This window comes from Watersipora subatra, chromosome 4, assembly GCF_963576615.1.
Source record: "Watersipora subatra chromosome 4, tzWatSuba1.1, whole genome shotgun sequence".
NCBI lineage: Eukaryota > Metazoa > Bryozoa > Gymnolaemata > Cheilostomatida > Watersiporidae > Watersipora > Watersipora subatra.
This window is the reverse complement of record NC_088711.1, coordinates 36,369,257-36,392,193: the sequence shown is the minus strand read 5'-3', so window position 1 is coordinate 36,392,193 and position 22,937 is coordinate 36,369,257. Positions and strand designations below refer to the sequence as shown.

At 36.5% G+C, this 22,937-nt stretch overlaps 1 protein-coding gene across 2 annotated transcripts in view; it reads left to right on the top strand.

Moving 5' to 3' along the window:
* Window positions 1–2,354: 2,354 nt before the first annotated feature.
* The window catches only part of LOC137392872 (heat shock 70 kDa protein 12A-like), a 31,062-nt gene continuing 10,479 nt past the window's right edge, over window positions 2,355–22,937 (top strand). For both annotated transcript variants that reach the window (XM_068079216.1, XM_068079215.1), the window contains exons 1-5: window positions 2,355–2,468; window positions 6,038–6,164; window positions 9,814–9,947; window positions 13,400–13,815; window positions 20,381–20,719. In XM_068079216.1, the coding sequence (XP_067935317.1) occupies window positions 2,355–2,468; window positions 6,038–6,164; window positions 9,814–9,947; window positions 13,400–13,815; window positions 20,381–20,719 (1,130 nt within the window). The remainder of the gene's footprint in view (window positions 2,469–6,037; window positions 6,165–9,813; window positions 9,948–13,399; window positions 13,816–20,380; window positions 20,720–22,937) is intronic.

Here is a 22,937-nt window from a genome sequence, read left to right as displayed (position 1 = left end):
ACTCCCATATGAAATCATGGTAGCCTATATTCCTGCTTGAAAATGACATTTTGAAAAAGGTATACAGTTGGCCCTGCTTTTTTAAACTTGACATCCCAGGACTTTCAAGTGTTCGGACGAGGCCTAGGGTACAGACGATTGTTCGACGCGGCCATGCCTGTCCGAAGTATGACAACTTCGACCGATAGGTGACCCTTGCGGCAGATGACGCGAGCAACGCATGTGCCTGAGTTAGCAGTGTACTGTAATTTTGTTTGCTATTATTAATGCTATTAGTATTATACTGCACCCTATTGCAGGTATAACCATATTTTACTTTCTCTTGTATACTACAGACTACATCACTGTACAATATATACAGTGATGACATATATATCTATATGTTAACATATTTGATATAATATGTTAGCATTGGCTATAATATGTTATCACATATACAGTAAAACCTCTATTTGAATGCCACCTTTATTTGAATGCTGCCTCTATTTGACTGCCGCTATAGATGGGTTGAAAATGAGCGCCACCCGTTCATTGAACACCACCTCTATTTAACTAGCCACTTTTACATTCTGTGATTTTTACAAACCCTTACTAGAAAGTGATCAGGGGAAGTGTCCACAAAATAGTACTAATAATGACTTGGTTACATCAATAACCATTAATTTTTTCATGGTTGCTGTTCGTGTCGAAATCAGTTCTAACTTCAAAGGTTACTAACTGTTCCAAAGCTTACAGTTTTTCCTTTAAAATTTGAAAGCATCGCCATAAGAAATAATTATAACTATCAGGCTAATAGTACATGTAGTTCCTTGTTTAAGGCGGTCTTGATGCTTCGACATATGTAAAAAAGTTTTCAATTACGATGGAGTCTGTAATGCTATTTTCAGACTATAACTTGTGCTAAACATGCATGCATCTAAAAGTTTATCATCATTTTCGCGAAAAGTTTTCAAATAGCAACGTGTAAAAGTTTTGTTCTGCTAAAAAAATTGTTTGGCCGCTATTATCGGCTAGTTCGGCAGTGCAGAAGAACAGTTGAGGTCAGCAAACACTGTGGAAGGAGATGAAATGATTCCATACGAAAATCAACAATCAGAAAGCAAGCTGTCAAGCAAACAATGCAAATATTTTTGTTTACAAAATGTTAATTTTTGTTTATAATTATGGTTTGCATATGTCACTTGTTCTTGAATATATGTTGTAGATTATTATTATATAACTTATAAATTTGGAGGCGTATAGCATATGATTTGATAGCATCATAGAAGTTATCTAAACTTGGCTTATAATGGAGTGATGCTCATAACTCTTCTTCAATTTCACATAAAAAGCCAGTTTTGGCTGCAAATTGTAGCAAACATCAATGTGGGCAATGAGCTTTAATGCGACATTGTTAAATTAGTTATAAAATAAAAATATGCCTTGAAATTTAAAATAAAAAATCGAAAGCTCCGATTAATTGCAATGCTATAAGACCATGGTAGGGTCACTGAAAGCGATAGATATCAATAAATAGAAATATTTAAAAAGTTCCCAATGCATATTTATTTAGAGATCTATGACAAGTTGGAGGTAAGTTATAGCAGACTTATCGCACCAAAAACGGTTAATGTCGCTCCGTTCAAAAAGAAGTGCAAAATATAGGTGACATTCTCTTCTCCGTCAAATGGTTAAATTTAGATTCCCAAATTTATGCTGAGCTATTTGAAAAATAAAATGCCACCCTCTATTTGAATGCCACCTCTAATAAAGCGCCACTACAGGGGAAGGGTTGAAAAATAGAGCGCCATGGCATTCAAATAGAGGTTTTACAGTATCTACGTGATAACATGTTGTAGTCTAGGAGTATTTGTGTGAGACAATATAGGATGTTTAATGTACAGCACATGCACTGTACATTACCAAACTTACTTTTTAAATTTACTAAACTACTTTGTCAGACATTGTCCGGTCTGCATTAGTCTGAACCAATAAAGGTTGACTGTGCCTCTAAAATTGCAAGTTGTCTAACCTAAACAAACAATTCATTCCTAGGTGTTGACCATAAATGCTGCCACAACTATAAATATTTAGAATGACCATTAGTTCCGCTTGTGTTACCTGTGCCCTTTGACTTTTATCAGTTTCTTTTCCCACCGGTAAACAAGCTTTGTTTTTTATTGCAAAAGAATTTCTGACATAACGTTTTCTGCAAAAATACAGTTTTTGCAGATTGAGAGGCAAACCTCAGCTGATTGTGCTGATGCCAAATATAACAAACCTTTGCCTTACTAGCTAGGACACTGAGCTATGCCTCGTTAGCTATGCTGTTATGCTTTGTACTGTACTCTCTTGGGAGCAGGGACACCATCAACATGGACATATTGGATGAGCTCGATGAGACACCTGTAGATGAGGACAATAATCTGGTCAAGGACACTCATCTTCAGGCAAAGTCAAAACTGATGATGAACATCATGCATTCACGTGTAAGTTATAAGCTATATGCTGTTGGTTTATACCTACATTGGCATGATGGTGTAGTTATGTAGGCATACGTAGAGGTTAAAACACTGAGAAACCAAGGATGCCTAACACCTACGTAGGATTTCCCGAAGGGAAAAGCACACTCCCCGAATAAGAGGTTTTTTTGTATTACAAGTTTTGACGTTTTCTTGTGGGAGTGAGAGTTAAGAGCAAGAGAAAGGTTTTCTCATTTTGTCTGAAGGTCATGGAACAATTCATGAGGTTCAAGACTTGTTAGAAAGAGCGGAAACCATTGAATGCGCTCACTAAGCCGGTAGATACAAGCTCTGCTTTGCTGTTTTTGTATTTCATTTGGGAAATATCACTGTTTAAATCGTCACATGATTTTGCCGCCTAAAATTCGTTTTACTAAAGAGGCTACCAGGTCAGATCTGTCTAGCCTGTCGATATTATTAAATTGTCTTGCTTTAATTTGCTTCCGTTGAGGCTATATCATGCATTATGGGCTGGCCTTTACCCCGCCTTCATTTGTTATTATGTTCAATTTCTTGCAGGTCTCGAATAACAGTCTGCTTGAGTGGCTTTTCTATGATCTAAGACTTGAACAATGCTTTCAACTATTTGGATATAAACAATTGATTATACAAGCGTGATGAACCATAAAACTGCCAATCATATCGCCAATAGTGAATAGATCTGGATCATAGTAACTGAGCATCTTCAATAAAAACTTAGAACTGCAACAAAAACAATTCTAAAGAACAGTGTTTCAAAAAAACTGAAGATGAAAATAAAGTATTTATGACTTCTTGTCTCATATCAACTTGAAGTTTTTTCATTGGCATGTCAAAGGCATAAAATGAGTGAAAATAAAGTAATGAAATAATGGAAATACTCTTCTCCAATGAAGCCTGGGAGACTCTTCTCCTCTGGAAGGTCATTCAGTGTGGGATTACTGTTACAGAATAAATACAATACAAAAGTATTTAGGGACTTGGCCCGAACTGTTGGAGGTATACAGGGAAACGCTCGTATTAGTTGTCTTGTATTTAAACACAGAATAGTGAATGAATTTTTCCAATAGGCCTATGCTATATCCTTTTGATATTCAAATACAACAATTTAATTCGGTACAATTTAATTCGATACTGTTGAATTAATACTGTTTAATTAATACTGTTTAATTAATACTGTTCAATTAATACTGTTCAATACTGTTGTGCCGGTTGGTGTCCTCCCTTTTCATCTTTGCCTGGTATGAAATACCAATGTTATAAATACTATTATGACACTACGGATAGACTAAATATTGAAACTGTCAAAAATTAACCAACTTTAGTTAACAGAATTTCAAGAAAAATCAAGCTACAATCAGAATATTACAAATTGTATTAGTTGGAATTTTGTATTTTTGAGTACAAAGCCTTTCTATTCAGACCGTTAGTAGTGAATCACTTGCTGCATCTGGATATAACATTCTGGAACCATTTTATGAACTTTATATTTTTATGAAAACATTAAAATAACAGTAAACATGATGGAAAAAGCTGTAAAATAAATTGCCTCGGCAAATGTTCTAAGTATCTAATACGATGACATCAAATTGATGCCTAAAACAATCGAGTATAAGACGTAGATTGTAGCTGGATTGATTTTATGAGAGTCAATGAGGCAAAGACAAAATATAATATTACCAGCGGAATGCCCAGGCATTGCACAGGTGTTAAAAACAGCTTATGAACAGTGCCAGGTAATGTAGTTGCCTGCCACTTGCCATTAGCCTGGCACACCACCAATGGTTAATTTGAGCAAGCTAGTATCCTTATTGCTTAACTTGTTGCTAATAAGAGCCGTGAGAGCAAACTTAAAGGCTGGTTCATGCTATATGGCCATCTTTTGGCGTTGATGCTACAATACTTTGGTGATCGTTGGTGATAACCATGTTCACACTATCACATACTCATCCGCGTTTGCATCAGGAAATAGGCCTTACTCCGTGACGTAGTATTTTCATTGATCTTTTTAAATTTTCACAAAGAAACCTCTTTGTTTTTGCGTGCTTGAATCAAAAACTAGTCTTGCAGTGACTATCATAGACAGATATGGATAAATCACACTATCGGCGACCATGAATTACTATCGCGGAAATGGTTCACATTTGAAAAGCGGTCGACGATGCTCGCCGAAATATCGGGAAAGTTTGACAGATGCAAACTTTCCCGACGTGTCCGCGATGCTTCATCGATGCCATCAATTCACGGTTCAGATAATCGACGATGAACCCCGAAAGGAAAACTCTGAACCGGCCTTTAGTGACAGTGCGCCGTAATGTAATGCAGTGTAGCTATGCGTATTTTAACCTAAATAAACACTCATATTGCATGAAGAATCTAATGCATGCCGCGTAGCTGAATTGGTTATCTTCTCGCCTGGTGAAAGGGAGGTTCTGAGATCAAATCTGCAACATGGATTTTTCATTGCTAGATACTAATAGCTATAGCTGGACCGACTGAATCATAGATGAAACACACAAACTTTGAGATTTATATAATATAGAGATTTACATTAAGAACCTTTGCAATTGTTATATTACTGGGTCTGCAATCTGTTTGCCCCAGCACACTACACTGCACATGAATCATACTTACTAGTTGACTTGCTTTTCAAGACAATGTACTAGTTTTGCCATGAGCCAATTTAGCGCCAAGAAGCAAAAAGAAATACATGAACTTCCCAACTCAACCGTATCTGGTCAAATAAAAGTTAACCACTCTTTATAATATAGGTTTTACTACAACCAGTCTACATTAAACTTGAAAAACTAGCGCTCTTCTGTAAATAGCCCCAAAACCTTATCAATTTCATTATGAAGTTTGAGACGTATGTTGCTTCTTTTCTTAAATAAGATTTTTGGCTTAAACCTTTTTACTATTTTTTAATAACTGCGAATATAAAATTTTTGATTTGTTTGTCAATTATTGAATTTTGGGAAGAAGGCTTACTAATTTTATAGAGTCAAAAACAGTTTGATTGTGATGTCTTAGCATACAGTGAATAACAATTTTATTGAATCAATTTTTGTGCATTTTTATCAGCGAGTCGCATTGCAAGATATGGGGTTACAGCGTCTTGTTTATACATAATATGGAGCACGATGTAAGCGTGTTCAAGTTATGTAAGTATTGATAAGCTATTTTTATTATTCGGATATTGTTAACGTTTTATTTTACTTCCATGATAGTAACTTAGAGTTTTATGTTTTAATAATAGGCCTATATAGGAAACTATAACGTAAATTTTTAGTAGTTTGAAACTGAATTTTTGCTATGTAATAAATAAAACAGCCTGACACTTCTTGAAGCCATAAGAGCTAATCTTCTAGTGACAGTGGAGTCAAAGGTGTGACCGACCTCCTGGCAGCAAGAGGGTTAACTAGAGCAGTAGTTACTCCAACCCATGTTTGGTTCCAACACGAGTATCGGTGTTGAAGATCGGCTGGGTAGTCACTTCCTGTCACTGTACTATGCTTCGATATTCTATGTTAGCAATAAACAAATTATATTCCTTAAAGGATCTGAAGGAGAAGAAAGCACCACCCAAGCCGCGTAGATTAAGCACTAAGCTATCTGCCTCCTTCTTCACCCCTCCAAGTTCAGACAGCATTATGTCTTTCGTGGCAGCTTCTAGCAAGACCAATGGTTAGTCAATCCTACAACTTATAATCATTTACAGTAGGGACTGCTCAAAATATGTTCATTTTTAGACAAGCATTCCCATAGTAGGAAGTATTTTCAAAATAACTCCAATCAATTACCGGTTACTCCGGAGAGCTCTTTGGTTATCTAGCAGCCATTGTTATTCTTTAAACGCAACTTCTCTGTCATCTTACACTGTCTGTCATAAACAGGCAGTGTTATTATAGCCTTGAAATTAACACAGACTGTGATAAATATGAACTTTATACAATTGTCATCAGAAGGTAATGGCTTTGACAATGTTGGGAACAGAGGCTATAAAATTCAAATATCTGCTGTCATTAAAATCATTAAACTCTGCTACTGTGTTACACACGATGATGCGTAACACTGAAATTTAAAACCCCTGGCATGCATATTACCTTGCGCACAGTTCAGAAAGAGGCTGATTGTGTCAGAGCTTGACGATTTAGAGCAGCGTTTCTAACCCAACTATTTCGAGGTTGTCTTTGAAACGAATAAACTGGAATTAAAATCGCTTTACACAACCATTTCAGCTAATCACAGTTGCGGCTGTTTCGACGTAGACCAACATGTTGGTTGTTGAAACCATTTATTGACCAAGTGTCACCAACGTGTTGGCTACACAAACTACACATTTCGTTTGTGTGTATAGCCTGTCCTTTAGGCTTGGGTAGATGTGGTGCATTGCGGGCAGTTTTAAATTCTCTATCCATAGGTAGTGCGCTATAAGGTGCATATGGGGCATTAGAACTCCAACATCGTGTGTACCTCTCACAGTTTAGAAAGTACATAGTTTTTGTCCTTCGCAGTAACTGAGTCCGTCAGAGCTGCATTGTCGATAGATGTGCGCTGTGTGGCTGTGCATTAGCAAAATACATAGCCCAAGATCTTTATAAATTCTTTAATGTTTTCAAGCTATCATGACTAAATGCTTACCTTACAAGAAATGCAAGAAGTGTTTTATTATACTCGTTCAAGGGTCTTTAAGTGAGTGATTATCGTGTTGATTACATATTGCTTAAAAGTGTATGTAGAAGATAACTCCAAGTTTATGGATATGCATCAGACTAAACTAATACTTATCGCATACCCCACTCTACAATAGACATTCTTTTATGTATAGTTATGTGTACCCCCATAGAATACATGACCATAGTATACATTGAGGTGAGAGTGATTAGCAATGGTATTCGAGAGGTTTTAAATAATTCTAGCATAATTTAGTTTCTCTATTGTTTGCATCAGGTGTTTTTACAAACAAGCTATTCATTTATGTAAAGTCACCTTGCAAATTGATGTCTTTCATAACAATGAGTTTTGAAATGGCAAACTTAGTACATTATCGTTGCATTTGAAGTCTCAATTTAACCAAATATGAAGATTGTGACAGGAACAACTACACAAACTACTAATACACAGTTTCTATTTTGTTAGAAAATGTCACCATTTTTATCTTTCCTTCAAGACTTTATTGTCTGCTTTTGGTTTGGACTTCACTTTCCTTTTTCATCTTCAAGAATACGTCAACCAGATGACTCATGTCTCCTCTTAGGAAGATTCAGTCTAGAGTACCATGTTTTTCTTCCCTTCCTCACAAGTAGGCTGAACTCCTCAATTCTTCCCTTTTATATTTTGAACACGTAGACTAAGCGCCTCAGATTTACTATTTTATTCTTGAACATTTAAACTGTATGCTTCATGTGTTTCCTACCTCTTTTTTGCCATGTAGACTGTGTAGAAGGAGTGCTTCACATCTTTCCTACCCCTTTCCTTAACATGTAAACCAAGTGCCTTATGTCTCTTTGTCACTTGCATGATTGTGAAGACTAATTGCCACACCACCGGTACGCTACAACCGCTAATATCAAAAGTAGTCTTAACCAAATCTACTACTACTTTGGTTGCCGGAGTCTGTCATCGGTCCAATTTATCGAGAGCTTTTAAAAATAATTCATTTTAATTTTCCAACCTTTTATTTTAATCATGATGCATTGACAGCCAAAACAAACCTATGATACATGCATATGAACATCTCAAAAGTACAATTGAAAACAAATGTAACATATTAGCACACCATTCAAACAGGATTTCATCCAAAAACTGAACAGCTTGTTTCTAAAAACAACTTATCAAATGGGTTGCATGAAGTTTGAGGAGTAAATTTTCTCTCCTATGAAATAGGATTGCAGGAATGGATATTCTTTCTTTTAATAACTAATAAAAATGAAGCTGCGGTTGCTATGCTGAGCATTCAGTTTCTGCTAAAATTGCTTTTGAGTCAAGAAAGTGTTTAAATGTTACGTCTCTGTGTAGAGAGAAAGTCTGAGTATTTCATCAAGTCATCTTATTTGCTTCTTTACTACATAAATATGTAAAAACAGAATTGGCCGTTCACCGGAAACTGTATGAAATGCTTGGAAAGGTGATATGTTGTTGATAACCAGGTAGTTAGAGGCTCATTGTTTTCCCAGGTAGTCTGTTAGAATTTATACCTATACTAATAAGTTAAAATATAAATTTTAATTTCTCTGCCGTTCAATAAAGCAGATTAATACTTATTAACAGATTAAAGACAAGAAGTAATTTCTGATAAGAGTGTAGCCAAATAGGTGACTTGAACTGTCTGGCAGCAAGAGGTTTAATATTGACAGACTGACTGATTGACAGACTGATTGATTGATTGACTGACTGACTGACTGATTGACTGACTGAGTGACAGATTGACTGACTGACTTACAGACTGACTGACTGATTGACTGACTGACGGACTGACAGATTGATTGCCTGACTGACTGACTCACTGATTGACTGACTGACTGATTGACAGACAGACTGACTGACTTATTGACAGACTGACTGACTGTAGGCTTGTTGCTCCAATCGGATCTCCAATCTCAAGAACCCACTTATTTTCAGCTACTTCTATTGTTTTGGCCAGTATAGTAATAACCCTATTAGTGTGACTTCGCCTACTTTTTTATGTAGTGATCAACTAGGGTGTTAACCAGTCTCTTCCTTTTCTCAGTATGCTGACCTTTAGTTCTGCTCAAGTGATTTGAACATCAACATCCTTTATGTAATACTGGCAGCAAAACTGCATCGTCGTAAGGCTGCGAGACTGTAAGGCAACAAAGTCTCAAGGGTTTTTATTGGGATTCAGTGCATTCTGAATTTATTTTCCTTTATTTGATACATTCGGGTAAGATTCATCTTGTAGAGGTATGTTTGCTGCCAAGTCAGCTGCCTTTGCCAAGGTAATCCATACAGTTTATGCTAATTGATGATCTGGGAATAGAGGCTGAACCGAGTCTCATGTACCCATGTGTAGAATTATTCACGACTAAATGTAGGTCGACACAACAGCCTTTGACAGCGTTGAACATATGCTCTGATTTGACAAGACATAACAGGTAAAGCTTTTGATGTGATCGTGTGAAGGATAGAGAACAGCTGCTTGTAATGTGGGAGTCATAACCCCATACTATCGGAGTGTAACACGATGAACTCTAATGCATACACTGTTATGGCTAATGGCTGTAGTAACCTCTGCTACTTCGTAATATTCCTTTCGATGCGCTATTAATTAGGAACTGCAGCTGCGCCTAACACTAAGTTTTTGTTATTCTAGGCAGTAGCGGTGGCAGCGTGTCTCATTACGGCAGCAAGCCAGAAGGGCGGATAGAGAAAAAGAAATTAAGTAATAGTCATTCATATGCCGGGCGAATTCGCAGCTCCGGCAGCGATAGTGATTACAGCATTCAGGTAAATCTTTAGCCCTTTATAATAGTCCTGTGTAAAGTTGCAGGTGGATAAGCAGGTGAAGATTTAGTCATGCATAGGCTTGTAAATAGTTGCAAGTAGATAGCAGGTAAACATTTAGTCATGCATTGGCTTGTAAATAGTTGCAGGTAGATAGCAGGTAAACATTTAGTCATACATTGGCTTGTAAATAGTAGCAGGTAGATAGCAGGTAAACATTTAGTCATACATTGGCTTGTAAATAGTTGCAGGTAGATAGTAGGTAAACATTTAGTCATACATTGGCTTGTAAATAGTTGCAGGTAGATAGCAGGCAGAGATTTAGTCATGCATAGGCTTGTAAATAGTTGCAGGTAGATAGCAGGTAAACATTTAGTAATGCATTGGCTTGTAAATAGTTGCAGGTAGATAGTAGGTAAACATTTAGTCATACATTGGCTTGTAAATAGTAGCAGGTAGATAGCAGGCAGAGATTTAGTCATGCATAGGCTTGTAAATAGTAGCAGGTAGATAGCAGGCAGAGATTTAGTAATGCATCGGCTTGTAAATAGTTGCAGGTAGATAGCAGGTAAACATTTAGTAATGCATCGGCTTGTAAATAGTTGCAGGTAGATAGCAGGTAAACATTTAGTCATACATTGGCTTGTAAATAGTTGCAGGTAGATAGCAGGTAAACATTTAGTCATACATTGGCTTGTAAATAGTAGCAGGTAAATAACGGGTAAAGCTTGACCATGTATAGGTTTATAAATAGTTGCAGGAAGATCTTTGAGAGTTTCAGTCAATAGCTTTTGCAGATAGTATAATTGTAATTTGATCCTCAATATGTTGTATTGAGGACAACTAGCATTTCTAGGCCTAGAGGTGAAAAGGGCAAATATATTTACATGTGATGGCTTTTGTGTTAAAACACGGTATCACACTGATATGACCGTCACTATCAGCAATTGTGTTCTATTATATTGAAAATGCACATAAATCAGTTGTTTGGATTGATCAGGCAATGATCTAAGAATTGATCCTCAATGTGTATGGAAAATGTTTCAAGACCATATGACTGTTTGTTTGGATTGTTTTAACCAACAACCAAACTTAAAAGCAGAAATTAACCAGTTCTGAGGTTTACTCTACATGTTATAAAAATACATATGTTAGATCAAGTACTTCTGTAGGAATACACTTGATTCAATTGGTTTCACTACTCAGGACCTAATGAGAACTTTTGAACAAAAACTCTTTAATTTCAATGAATAATGCAGATAATTACACATAGTAATAAAACAAATTCATTATCTAGAAATGTGAAAGAGCCATAAAAACAAATTGATAAGAAGTTTTGTTTGCTACAGTCAGGTAAGTAAATGTGCAGGCTCAGCAATACAAAGCCTTTAAGGCTCGCTGTGCAATTCTAATTTAGACTTGATGAAATTTATATATTTTTTAGTTAATATATTGTTATTATTTGTATATTTTCTATTGCTCTATTTCTTCATTTTCCTTTGCTCCAAGGTCACCATGGTTGCTAGCGGTGGTCAGATAGTAATCAAGCTGTACTGATATTTTGTGAGCGAGCATCACACATTTTATGCAGTAGTGATTTTAGCTTCCCTCCATCTTATCAGCATTGTCGCTACATAAATGAGATAGTCTGCTGACTGTAGCTCACATTCTCTTGTCACGAGCATGTTGAAAAAATGTGGGAGATTTGGTGTTAATTATTCCTGCTCATCATTCCATTTTGAGCTTAGTAATTTCGGAATGGTTACGCTTTTGGCGGTTTAAAATTTCTCTCCTGTTGCTTCCTGAATCTGTCTTTACTAAATTCTTGTACAAAACTAACCCTGAAATATTATTGTGTATAATTAAAATATTTGTTATTATACTAAAACGGGACATTTGTATAGCTGGTTTAGTCAATAATCCTACAAGTAGTGGTAAGAAAAATTTTGAACCCACCTTCTACACATGTCCATAGCATGCATGTCTGCTGTATATAAATATTGACGATTAAGTACATATAGGCTATGAATCAGCTCTCTTTTCTCAAGAGGCAGCAAACACTATCGTCTTACCGATTGTTAAGGGCAACACTCATCAGATGTATAAGTTGGAATAAAACTTTATATGGGAAGTAAAAAATCAATCCCTCCTATGCGTTAAGGAATATTAACTGTTGCATGAGTCAGAGCACTCACTATTGTCTCAGAATATTGTTCTCAATTGAACTTTGAGTAGGAGTAGGATGAGCTAAACTCAGACTGTGTTTACATGAGCTAATCTTATACTACTCACATGCCATTACTCAAGGCATAGAAGAATATCAGGCTTTGTGACAATGTAGCTAATCTTATACTACTCACATGCCATTACTCAAGGCATAGAAGAATATCAGGCTTTGTGACAATGTAGCAAGGATTGAAGGTGTTCAGGGTTGCGATATCAGAGGTCTTCGACATATCAGTGATGTCTAGCTTGCTCTATAGCCATCGGCGTTCCCACCATAGTTTATCACTTAAGGGAAAGAGTGCTGCTAGGTATTTAGTATTCAGTAATTACATCTGCGTTTATTGCTCTCTCACTCCTTACGCGAGCTCTCGAATGCATTGAACCAGTTGTAGCAGCTAGTAGGGAGAGATTTGCAGTAAGTGTGCTAAAGGAGTGTACTATATATTTTAAATCATCAAAGCTACTACAGATTATGTCTTAGTTTTGATTTTTTCTGGAAGCAATAAGTTAGAATCAATTAAAGCTAATTGTAACTTTTGTTGGCAGCATGCCGAGGCTCCTACTTTACCGAACATTTGCCAAGTTTAATGCCTTGCCTTCCTCGAGGCATTTTGATTAGCACGCTATCAAGACACATTCTTTCAACATGAGGGGGTCGATAATTACATCCTCATTATTATCTAAGACGGCTGCTGAGTCTCTCTCTTGAATTTCCAGTTGCTAGGCTGCACAGCAGTTCAACCATCTCACAATCCTTCAACTCTTGTTGGCACTCGGTTGTTAAAAGTAGCATTGCCCCTGCTCTGCTGAGCGGATGGCTGTTAGAAATGGCGCCCTCACGGTAGATAACTGTTACTATTAGCCTCGCTAGTACATGGTCTCTTTGCCGGTAGTCAGTAGGTATTTGATATACTAGTACAAGGCCTCTTTATCAGTACTCAGTAGGTATTTGATATACTAGTACAAGGTCTCTTTATCAGTACTCAGAAGTATTTGATATACTAGTAAATGGTCTCTTTATCAGTACTCAGAAGTATTTGATATACTAGTACATGGTCTCTTTATCAGTACTCAGAAGTATTTAATATACTAGTACATGGTCTCTGTTTCAGTCTTCAGTAGGTACTAGATATGCTAGTAAGTATTATAGATGCCAGTATCCAGTAATTGTTGAAATTAGTACATTGTCGTAACTAAAACTATACTATAACACAGTTGTTATGTTTTAGGTGACACCACTAAGTTCTCGTCGGTCTCAGACTCTTACTCACCAGCTCGGCAGCAGACGTCACTCAACAGACGTACCAAAGTTTTCACCTCCACCTCCACCTGTCGAACCACCTTCACCGTGCAAGTCTCCCGCTGCTTCACCAGAAGTCTTTGAGTCTGATGTGATAACTTCACAATCATCAGCAACTAAAAGTAATACCATAATGGATACTAGGAGTGAACACAAGCTCGATGTTTCTCGTGGCAGCATGACCTTGACCTCGAGTGTCAGTACGGAGGCCATGCTCAAGGATCTGCGCAGAATGAATCCGACGTACAGCTCTGACTTGTCTGTTAATAAGTCAGTAACGGTAGACGCTGGCCTCACTTCACCAACATCCTACACATTACGTAACAAAAGCCCTTCTAGCAAGCGGTAGGTATTGTATTGCTGTAGCACACAGTGGCCCTCAAAGAATATATCACCAAGTTCGGGTTTGTTACTAATTGTCATTGTCAATTAACATGGCTGCTTATTGCTAGCTAGTTTTCACAGAATGTTCTATCATAGCAGGGGCACATACATGTATAAGGTCAGCAGCTCTCTTAGCATATACTGTACATATGCAGCATTTTCCGTTGCTACTTTAGTTTAGCAGAGAGAAGTTTTATTCTTTCACCCTTACAACGTTAAACAAAATCTTAATGAAGCAAATTGAATACAAACAACTGCTGTTTTCATTTTTGATTGTTGCCTTCGCCCTCTCCAATTGAATTGGTGAATCTGCCATGCCGCAGTTAGAAAATCTTCAGCAGTATTTGTTACGTATCATTCATTACTTATTAGCAGGTATCTAGGCTCTGTTAAGTCTTTTTAAATGTGTAAAACAGTCATCAACAAATAGAATCATAATGGACAACACCTGTTGATCATACATGCTGATCTGAAATTGAAAAGAGCACCCATGTTTACAGGCTTGAGGTAGTTATTTGATAACTTTGCCAGTTTATTTATTGAGTTCAACAGCTTGAAGCTCTTATTTGACTGCCAGATGCTCCCGTAAATCTGGCTCTGCGGTTGATCGGCATCAAGATAAGCGTAAAAAATTACCCAGCTTGGATGCACATTCTCTACATATATCCATATTGTGCAGCTGGTGCTTATGTGTAAAGCAACTGCTAGTTTCGTTTACTAGTTGTGGGCTGAAGTTCTCAAGTTCTCACCCGGCTCATTTCACCTCTGAGATTATTATCCAGTTTATTTTGCATTGAATTTAAGATTCTATAATTATTTCATAAGTTTTATTATTATGATAAATTGCTTCCACATACGGTTATGTTGAAATTGCATATTCAAGTTGAGTTACACTTAGCACTGAAAAATCTTTTGAAGCAAACCCAGTTTAATTTGGCACGTTATTCCCTGATGATTAAGCTTAAAAAACTTAGGATAAAAAGCCAGTCAGTGAGTTTTTAGTCTGAGAATATTAAAGATCTTTGAATAGAAAGAGCCATTCGTACCTGAGATTTCCTTGAACATAATTTTTACTTTGGCCATTCTACTAAAGGATTACATTCAAAACTAGTTTTATATGGGAATCTCATTAGCCGATTGCAAAAAACTAGGTGACAGATTTTTGTTGACATTTGATGTACTGTTTGGTAGAATCACAATGTGGCATTCGTGTCTTCTTGGTTTCCAGATATCATATGTATTATTTGGTAGTTCAGACAATTTCATTGTAATACATTATCAAAGGTAAAACTTGTTAGGTAAGTCAAATATTATAAAAAACAAATGCATGCATGCTTCCATGCATCATAAGTAAAGATAACCAAATTCCGTTTGGTTCCTCTTCTATGATAGTTCCTCTTCTATGTATATACAGGTAGTCCTTGTTTAAAGATGTATTTGCTTAAAGGTTGACTTGCAACAAAATTCACATTCCTTTTTAATTGATATCAAAATATTCACCATGTCTTACTCTGTGGTGTTGTAGGTGCAAAATATGTGGGAATGTGATTACAAGCTCTTAAAAGCTAAAACACGAACAGTTAATTGCAGCCACACGAGACCGCCGTAGTTTGGATTCTCTTTCCAAAACGGCTCAAATGTGACGTAGTTGTGGTAGATGGTTTCTGTTTACACTTTCATGCAACCTTATTCGTCAAAATATTTTCACAAATATACTTCACACATTCAATAAAACCATGTAATCATTGTAATGCTGTCACTTTTAGCACTGATATCTTAGAACTTACCATGAAAATTCATTAAATTTTTTAACCTTACCTCGAAGGAGTACATATCATTGTCTGATAATCATGACGAGCCTGTTGGTGACCTGTGATAATCGAAAAGTGCTGCAAAAATTATTTGTGAAGTATTGGGTCACATGATCAGATTACGACTTGAAGATTAGACCAAGCCGAAACAAAACTGTAAAGTAGCGAGCATCTATATTTGATACGGGGTCTTCGGTAAAACCCGAAGTGTTTGTCATAAACTAGTGTTACGATAAGTTTAATATTGAGCTTTTTATTGGCCTTTCAGTTCATGTGAGAACATCACGTGACAAGACAATAACCAAGTTGTCATGACTACGTCAGAGAAATAAACGGATTCCAATCTACGGCGGCTTTTCGTTTTTGAGCTTTTAAGAGCTTGTAATCACATTTTCACATATTTGGCACCTACAACACAACAGAGAAAGACATGGTGACTCTTTTGATACCAAATAACTGTAATGTGAATTTTGTTGCGAGTCACCCTTTAACGACCTGACAGAGCAATGACATAATTTAAAACTGCTCCAATATTTGTTCAAAGCAAACCCCTTTTAATTACGACGATGCAATGGCAGTGCAGTTGTAAGCTAATTTCATGCCGACAAGTTCTAACATGCATTTATGCGTATGACAAGTTCTAAGGCTAAGGTAACGTAGCCAGCCTTTCCCCATCTTCTGCTCAGTATCTTCCCGCCAGAGTCATATGCTTTCTAGGATGTACATAACTTTTGTTTTCAAGTTCAATGCTCTTATATTTTCTCAAAATGTTAGAGAAAATAAAAATTACTACTCAAGGATCAATAAATATATAATATATATATATATAAAAATATATAAAAAAAGGAAAAATGATAGGTCAAAAGGCAGTACAGTCATACTTCAACTTACGAGCTTAATGCGTTCCGAGACTGAGCTCGTATGTCAATTTACTCGCATGTTGGTGCAATTCATTTATATATAGAACAATTAAATATATATTTATTGGTTTCCATACTCTAAAATAAGCAAATAAAACACTCAAAACAAGATATTGTAACAGAAAGAACATGTTGGTTATTTTCCTTACGTACTACATGCTTTCAAAAAGCAACAAATAAAAAATGATGCAAGGAAATGTGATTAATTAAAATGTAAAATTAAATACATACAATAGCAGTTAACACTCGCGTTTGCCAGGGAGGGAGATATAAGTTATCCTTCGTTACAACAGTTGACTTTGATAAATTTGAATTTTATCAAAGTGTTAAAAGACAAACTTAGAAGCAAACTTTCATTTTCAACTAAACGTAATTAAAATTTCTTCGGCGTTCATAGTTTAAAGTTTCTTGCTGGTTAGCGAGAAATCTTTCCTTTTTTCGCTTTCACGACTAGCCGGCCGTTTTAAGATAAACCTATCTAACGACGTTTGCCTTTGTCGCCCTTGCAACATGTTGCGATAAGGACGAACACAAGTGTCGTCACAAATAGTTAATGCACGACCACTAGCCAGCTTGTCCAAATGTCTATTAAACAGTTTGGATAGATAGCGCCGGCCTTTTCACATAGCATCGTTTCAGTTACGCTGTCACCGGCCAATTGTTTGTCCAATGCCATCAGCGGTCGTGAAGATCGCTGCACCGTTTAGAAACTATGGTTAGTCCTTTTGCGAACTAAATGCCCTGAATATAATCTTTCTGTTTGATATTATGAATGTATTTCTGTCATATTCCCGAGCTAGCTCAATCACGCATACACATTTCGCATATTTTTCAATATTTTTCCGTTTAATATCAATTGTTATCATTTGCTTTTTATATTATCTTTCATTTTACTGGCAAACTTTCGGTCTACGCACAGTACGTTTAATTCACATAATTCTGCACAGAAAATCGTGCACAAAAAACACGGTACAACAGTATAACCTGAGCAGTTGAAAAATACAGAGTGATGCTGTTCTCATAAAACACCTCCGGCATACTTGGCAACTGACTCAAGTGCTCGTATCTCAAACATGGCTCATATGTTAGTGCTAAAACTTGCTTGAAAGCTGGCTCGTATCTCAAGTTTCTCGTACGTTGGAGCACTCGTAAGTTGAAGTATTACTGTATGGCATTGTACTACCTTCAGTAGTACACTGCCATACGTATTGTCGAGTGATGACCAAATAACAAGGCCCATTCACTTTTGATATTCTAGTCTAGCCAAGGTTTGTACAATCTTGGCATTTGACTCAAATATTAAATAAAACTTTAAAAACAGTAATTAGAACCTTAGTGTAAAAAAAGGGACAAAGGTAAAATGTACCATATCACCCAATGATGACGTAATGACCTAACCTATTTAACCGTGAATTTTTTCATCAAAGTGTTTTATGGACGGAATAACTGTCACTAAATGAGAACTGTCTGTATTTATTTTACCTGTAAAATATGTGTGAATGAGAACTTTTAGGCGCTGCAATGTTGTGTTTAATTTCATGGCACCTCTTTTTCAAACACATGATCTTTCTATTCCTTTTCTTTCTTCACCTCTATCAACCACCACCGTCATCTTTTTATTCTTGTCTCTTATCTCTATCAGCTCATTCACTATGTTTCCATGATGCGCAGTGCTTCGGAGTCGCGCCCTCTCCGAATCATGGAAACAGCGTCTTCGCACTGAAATCACTGCGCACTGATCAGTGCGAAGCCAGAGAAAATTCGCAGCAAGGAAACAGCAATTGCGCAGTCGCTGCGCGTAGCTCTCATGCCGTGGAGACGGATTCTTCGAGGGCATAAACTAGTACAAAAGTTATTCCGCTAATCTTGTTTTTTTTCTATTCTTCCGATCTTCTTTCACTTAAATTTAATTATGGTCTGCACCCACGAGGATGATGAGGTGATTGCTCTCCTAGACTTTGTTATCGATGCCAACACTTTTCGAAAAGTAGGTGGCAAGTCCTAAATTAACGTTTAAATAATATATTACTTAAAAATACTTATTAAAAATATATTACTTTGTAAAAATTGTGTTAAGGTTTGTAAAACCTTGTGAATGTGTATTATAAATAAAAGTATAATGACGACAGAAGCATAAAAAGACCGTTTCTGACGTTCGGTATCCATGATCGATTCTATTTCTCCATCAGACGATTCGATTTATACAATTTCTCTTCTCTGGCTAATTTGCTGAAAACCACTGTGCAGCATAGAAACGCACAACCCCCTCGACTTCGGAGGGGGCTGCATCGCAGTACTGCGCACCATGGAAACATAGTGATTGTCTTTCTATTCTGGTCTCTTAATTCTATCAACTTATCATCTTTCTATTCTGGTCTCTTATCTCTATCAACTCATCATCTTTCTATTCTAGTCTCTTATCTCTATCAACTCATCATCTTTCTATTCTGGTCTCTTTCACTGTATCTCTATCAACTCATCATCTTTCTTTGCTGGTCCATCATCTCTATCCTCTAGACCACAGCTTCTACCACACTTCTCCATCAGTAGCAAGCACAAATTTGACTTTCAAGTCGACTCTCTGTTTTATATCCATCTTATTGCAATTATGATTTGTTCAATGATGCCAACTCAAGTTTGGTTCAATGCAAATACCAACCAACATTTTATTTGTAGCATTTGTCTCTTACCGTAAACACATTTTTTCTAGCTTTTAATGCACCTGACCATCCTGACAAACTTTGGCAGGATGCTTCTTAAACAAGTAACTTTTTATTCCTTTTGAGCTTGTTTTTCTACGCTTCTAAACTTTACACATTGTTCCGGTATAAGGCACATTGGGTCACCCGTTCTTTTGTATCCTCAGGCCTCCTTTGTATCTTTTCATCGTTGCTCTTCCGATACCCTGTTGTTCTAGCACATTCATATCTATCAGGATTTTGTATTCAAATCAGACCCTATTAGTGTTATTACTAGTATAGTTTATACTACTAGTATTGCCAGTAGTACTGTTACTAGTACCTGAATTATTACTGTTATTGCATTATTGTAATTAATTTTAGTAGAGTGACTATTGAATCCCTAAATATTCTCAAGCTCTCAGCACTTTCATCAAACGTCTTTGTTTAAATAGCAAACAACATCATCAGAACTCTCTCTTGTATAGTATTGTATGTTTACGGTAAGTCTTAGTACATTATTACTATTTGTATTTATATGAAGCTTGGAGTTGAGTTGCCAGTACCTCCTAGACACACCAGAGAGCATTCAAATGGCTCGTTTACATGTGACTAGGCTATAGCTAAGCTGGCTGAGAGACTGGAGAGATAGGGAAGGCTCGTTAGGTATAATCAGACAGTACTTACATGTGTGCAAAGCTTCCCAATTTACATAAATATTGCTATAATGTATATGGAATGGTGCAATAAAATCTTAAGTATTTGCGTAAGAACTACAGCTGCATTTTCTCTACTGGCTGGCTTGGTTTCAGTCGCCGCACTGAGTTCTTCATTAGTGCCATCACCTTGTCATCAATGGTCCTTAACCAGACCCTTGTATTAGGGTTTGTGCTAATTATGTCATTGCTAGCTATTATCTCGGCTTATCATGAAATGATGAGTAGTATTGTTGCTTTGCTAGTTCAGTTGACCCAAAATGCAATAAAAATGTTTGCTATTCAGTCATTGGGCACTTATTATACCATTGACTCATTCAACCCAATTGACTAGATAGACAAACAGCTTTATTGCCAGTCTGAGTGACATGGATTGTAGAACGACATGACACTTTTTGCAGGTGCTCTACTAACTATCCCATGGCTGGTGCTTGCTCTCCTGGCTCACCAATGAGTCCGACAGGTGAACTAATTCGTCTTACCCGGTCAGGGAGGAGCTCTGTAGACTCTGGAACAAGCTCCGGGCCACATATTACCAAACAGCAGCCCGGACATTTTGTAGTAGTCGCTATAGATTTTGGTACAACATTCAGTGGCTACGCTTTTAGCTTTAATCAGGAACCTAACAGCATACACATGATGAGGAAGTGGGAAGGCGGAGATCCTGGTCTCATTAACCAAAAAACTCCAACCTGCTTGCTTTTGGAGCCAGATGGCAAATTCCACTCATTTGGGTTCAGGTGAGAATGTCAACAACTACAACAGCTTATAATGCTGGCAGCGAGGTAACAATATAAGCAACTTTGGCAGACATATGTAACAACAGGTGACAGAAAAGTACGATCGTAACTGCATTTAATGACTCAACCATAGTTTATATAATATAGACATTAGATGCTCCTACAATGCAAATTCCAGATAACGCAACAAATTTATTCCAAGTTTTGCTTCTTACTATGTAAGAAATTCTATATAACGTGGTGTCAAGTAGGGACAACTTCTCAAATTTGATTTGAATAGTAACATATTTTGCCACACTGTTGAGAAAAAACGACGTATGTATGGCTTTATATCTAATATACATACAACTTACATTACATTTTAGTTCATCGTGACAGATCGTCAGATGTGTTGACAAAACAGAAAATACACGTAGGTAACTGCGCAATTGTTAATAAAGGCTTAAAGGCAATTGATTGGTGCAGGTATTACAGCATCGGTCTACCAATTTAAATGTTATGAGTTGGGAGTATCACCAAGTGTTAATTTTTATCCCAACCTTGACCCCAGTATACAGATAGACACTGCTCTTTTTATAGTAAGATGTATTTTTGTTTCGCTTTGTTGTAGGCATATAAAATATTTGTTATTAGTTTTACCTTCTAGAATAAACTTTGCGTGCTAGAAAAAATGAAAAAAATCGGTGTAGATGGATGATGAATAGGTGCGTTTTTCATCAAATTATAGTAAAACTACCGCAATCATAGTCTATAAAACCAGTAAAATTGATCAGAAAAAGGAGACTAGTTGTTGATGCAAACTAATAATTTCACAGTTACAATACAGCCAACAAATTAAAAAGTGATGTCTAGTTTTTCTTTTTCTATGGCCAAAGGGGTGAGTTCAGAAAGATCTTGCAACGTATAAGGCAATTTACGTGTACATGTATTTTACTGTTCGTATAATGTAAAATCCCTATAACGTAGACGTTCCTGGAATGGATTATTAACGTTTTAGGAGCGGCTACTGTACATGAAACCTGATGCTATTTGTAAACTACTTGACAGCTAAATTGGTTAAAAACTATTGACTGATCAATCGTTCAGTAGAAAATTGATTAGCAGCTGATCAGGAATTGGCAAATGATTGGACCAACTTCAAATAGCGTATGTTTAAAATGTCGGAAAAAAGAAGACTTCAATGCTCAGCGAGTCTCATTTTATTTCCTATCTCGCGAAGCTCAGACAGTTTTTGTAATTTCAAGCTTCACTGATAATTATTGTTGCTGAAGAAACTTCAGTTGTCTCACAACAACATTATTAAGGCAGAATACAAAATCACTACATTATCGGCATCAAGCCTGAGAATAAACTAAGAAATAAATTATATTTTAAGTGCAGTCTTGTCAATAGCCCTACAGCTGAAAAGCAAATGCCACAGGAAATTGCTCATATTTATAGTTGATTGATTCGCTCAGCAATCTATTTTAAATAATCTTGCTAGGTTTTGTTATCAGTTGTTATTTCATGATCTTTGATATTAAAGAAAACAAAGCTATCAGAAATAAGTTTGCAGTTTATTAGAATATTTAGACCCGCGATTAATACAAACGATGAGTTTGTGTGCGACTATGATATTCAGAGAAGATAAAACTACTACATTGCTATTCACCGGTTTATCTTAAACATATAAGAAATAACAATGGGAGATTAGAAAACCAAGTGAATCTACAGCGACAGTCTTTATTTTGCATGACTTGATTAATAGTTGCTTTACTATCACCAAATAATTTTCTAGACATCGCCAAAATAAAACTCAGCCTTGAGCTCCGAATCTCAGCCTTGAGCTCCGAATCTCAGCCTTGAGCTCCGAATTGGATTGAAATGTTGTATTGAGTCCAGTTTCAGTTTTATAGGAAGTTTCAGTTTTATAGGCAACAATAATACAAGAAAATATAGCTTATAGCAAAAATTCCGATTGCAGATTATAGCTCAGTGTACAAATAGTTTCACTTAATGACATTTGATGCTAGATCACTGCATAGTTCAAAGTTAACTGTTATATGGTCTACTTAACCAAACTAACATCTATTCATGGCGCTCATCATGCGCTCTCCTAACAGCCTGCAAAATTGGTAGTCAAATAGTATTGCACAAAGGAACTTGAACTATTGTGCCTCTGGGTAACAGCGGCAATAAACTACATGTGAGTGCAATACATGATAGCCTGTGTATATAA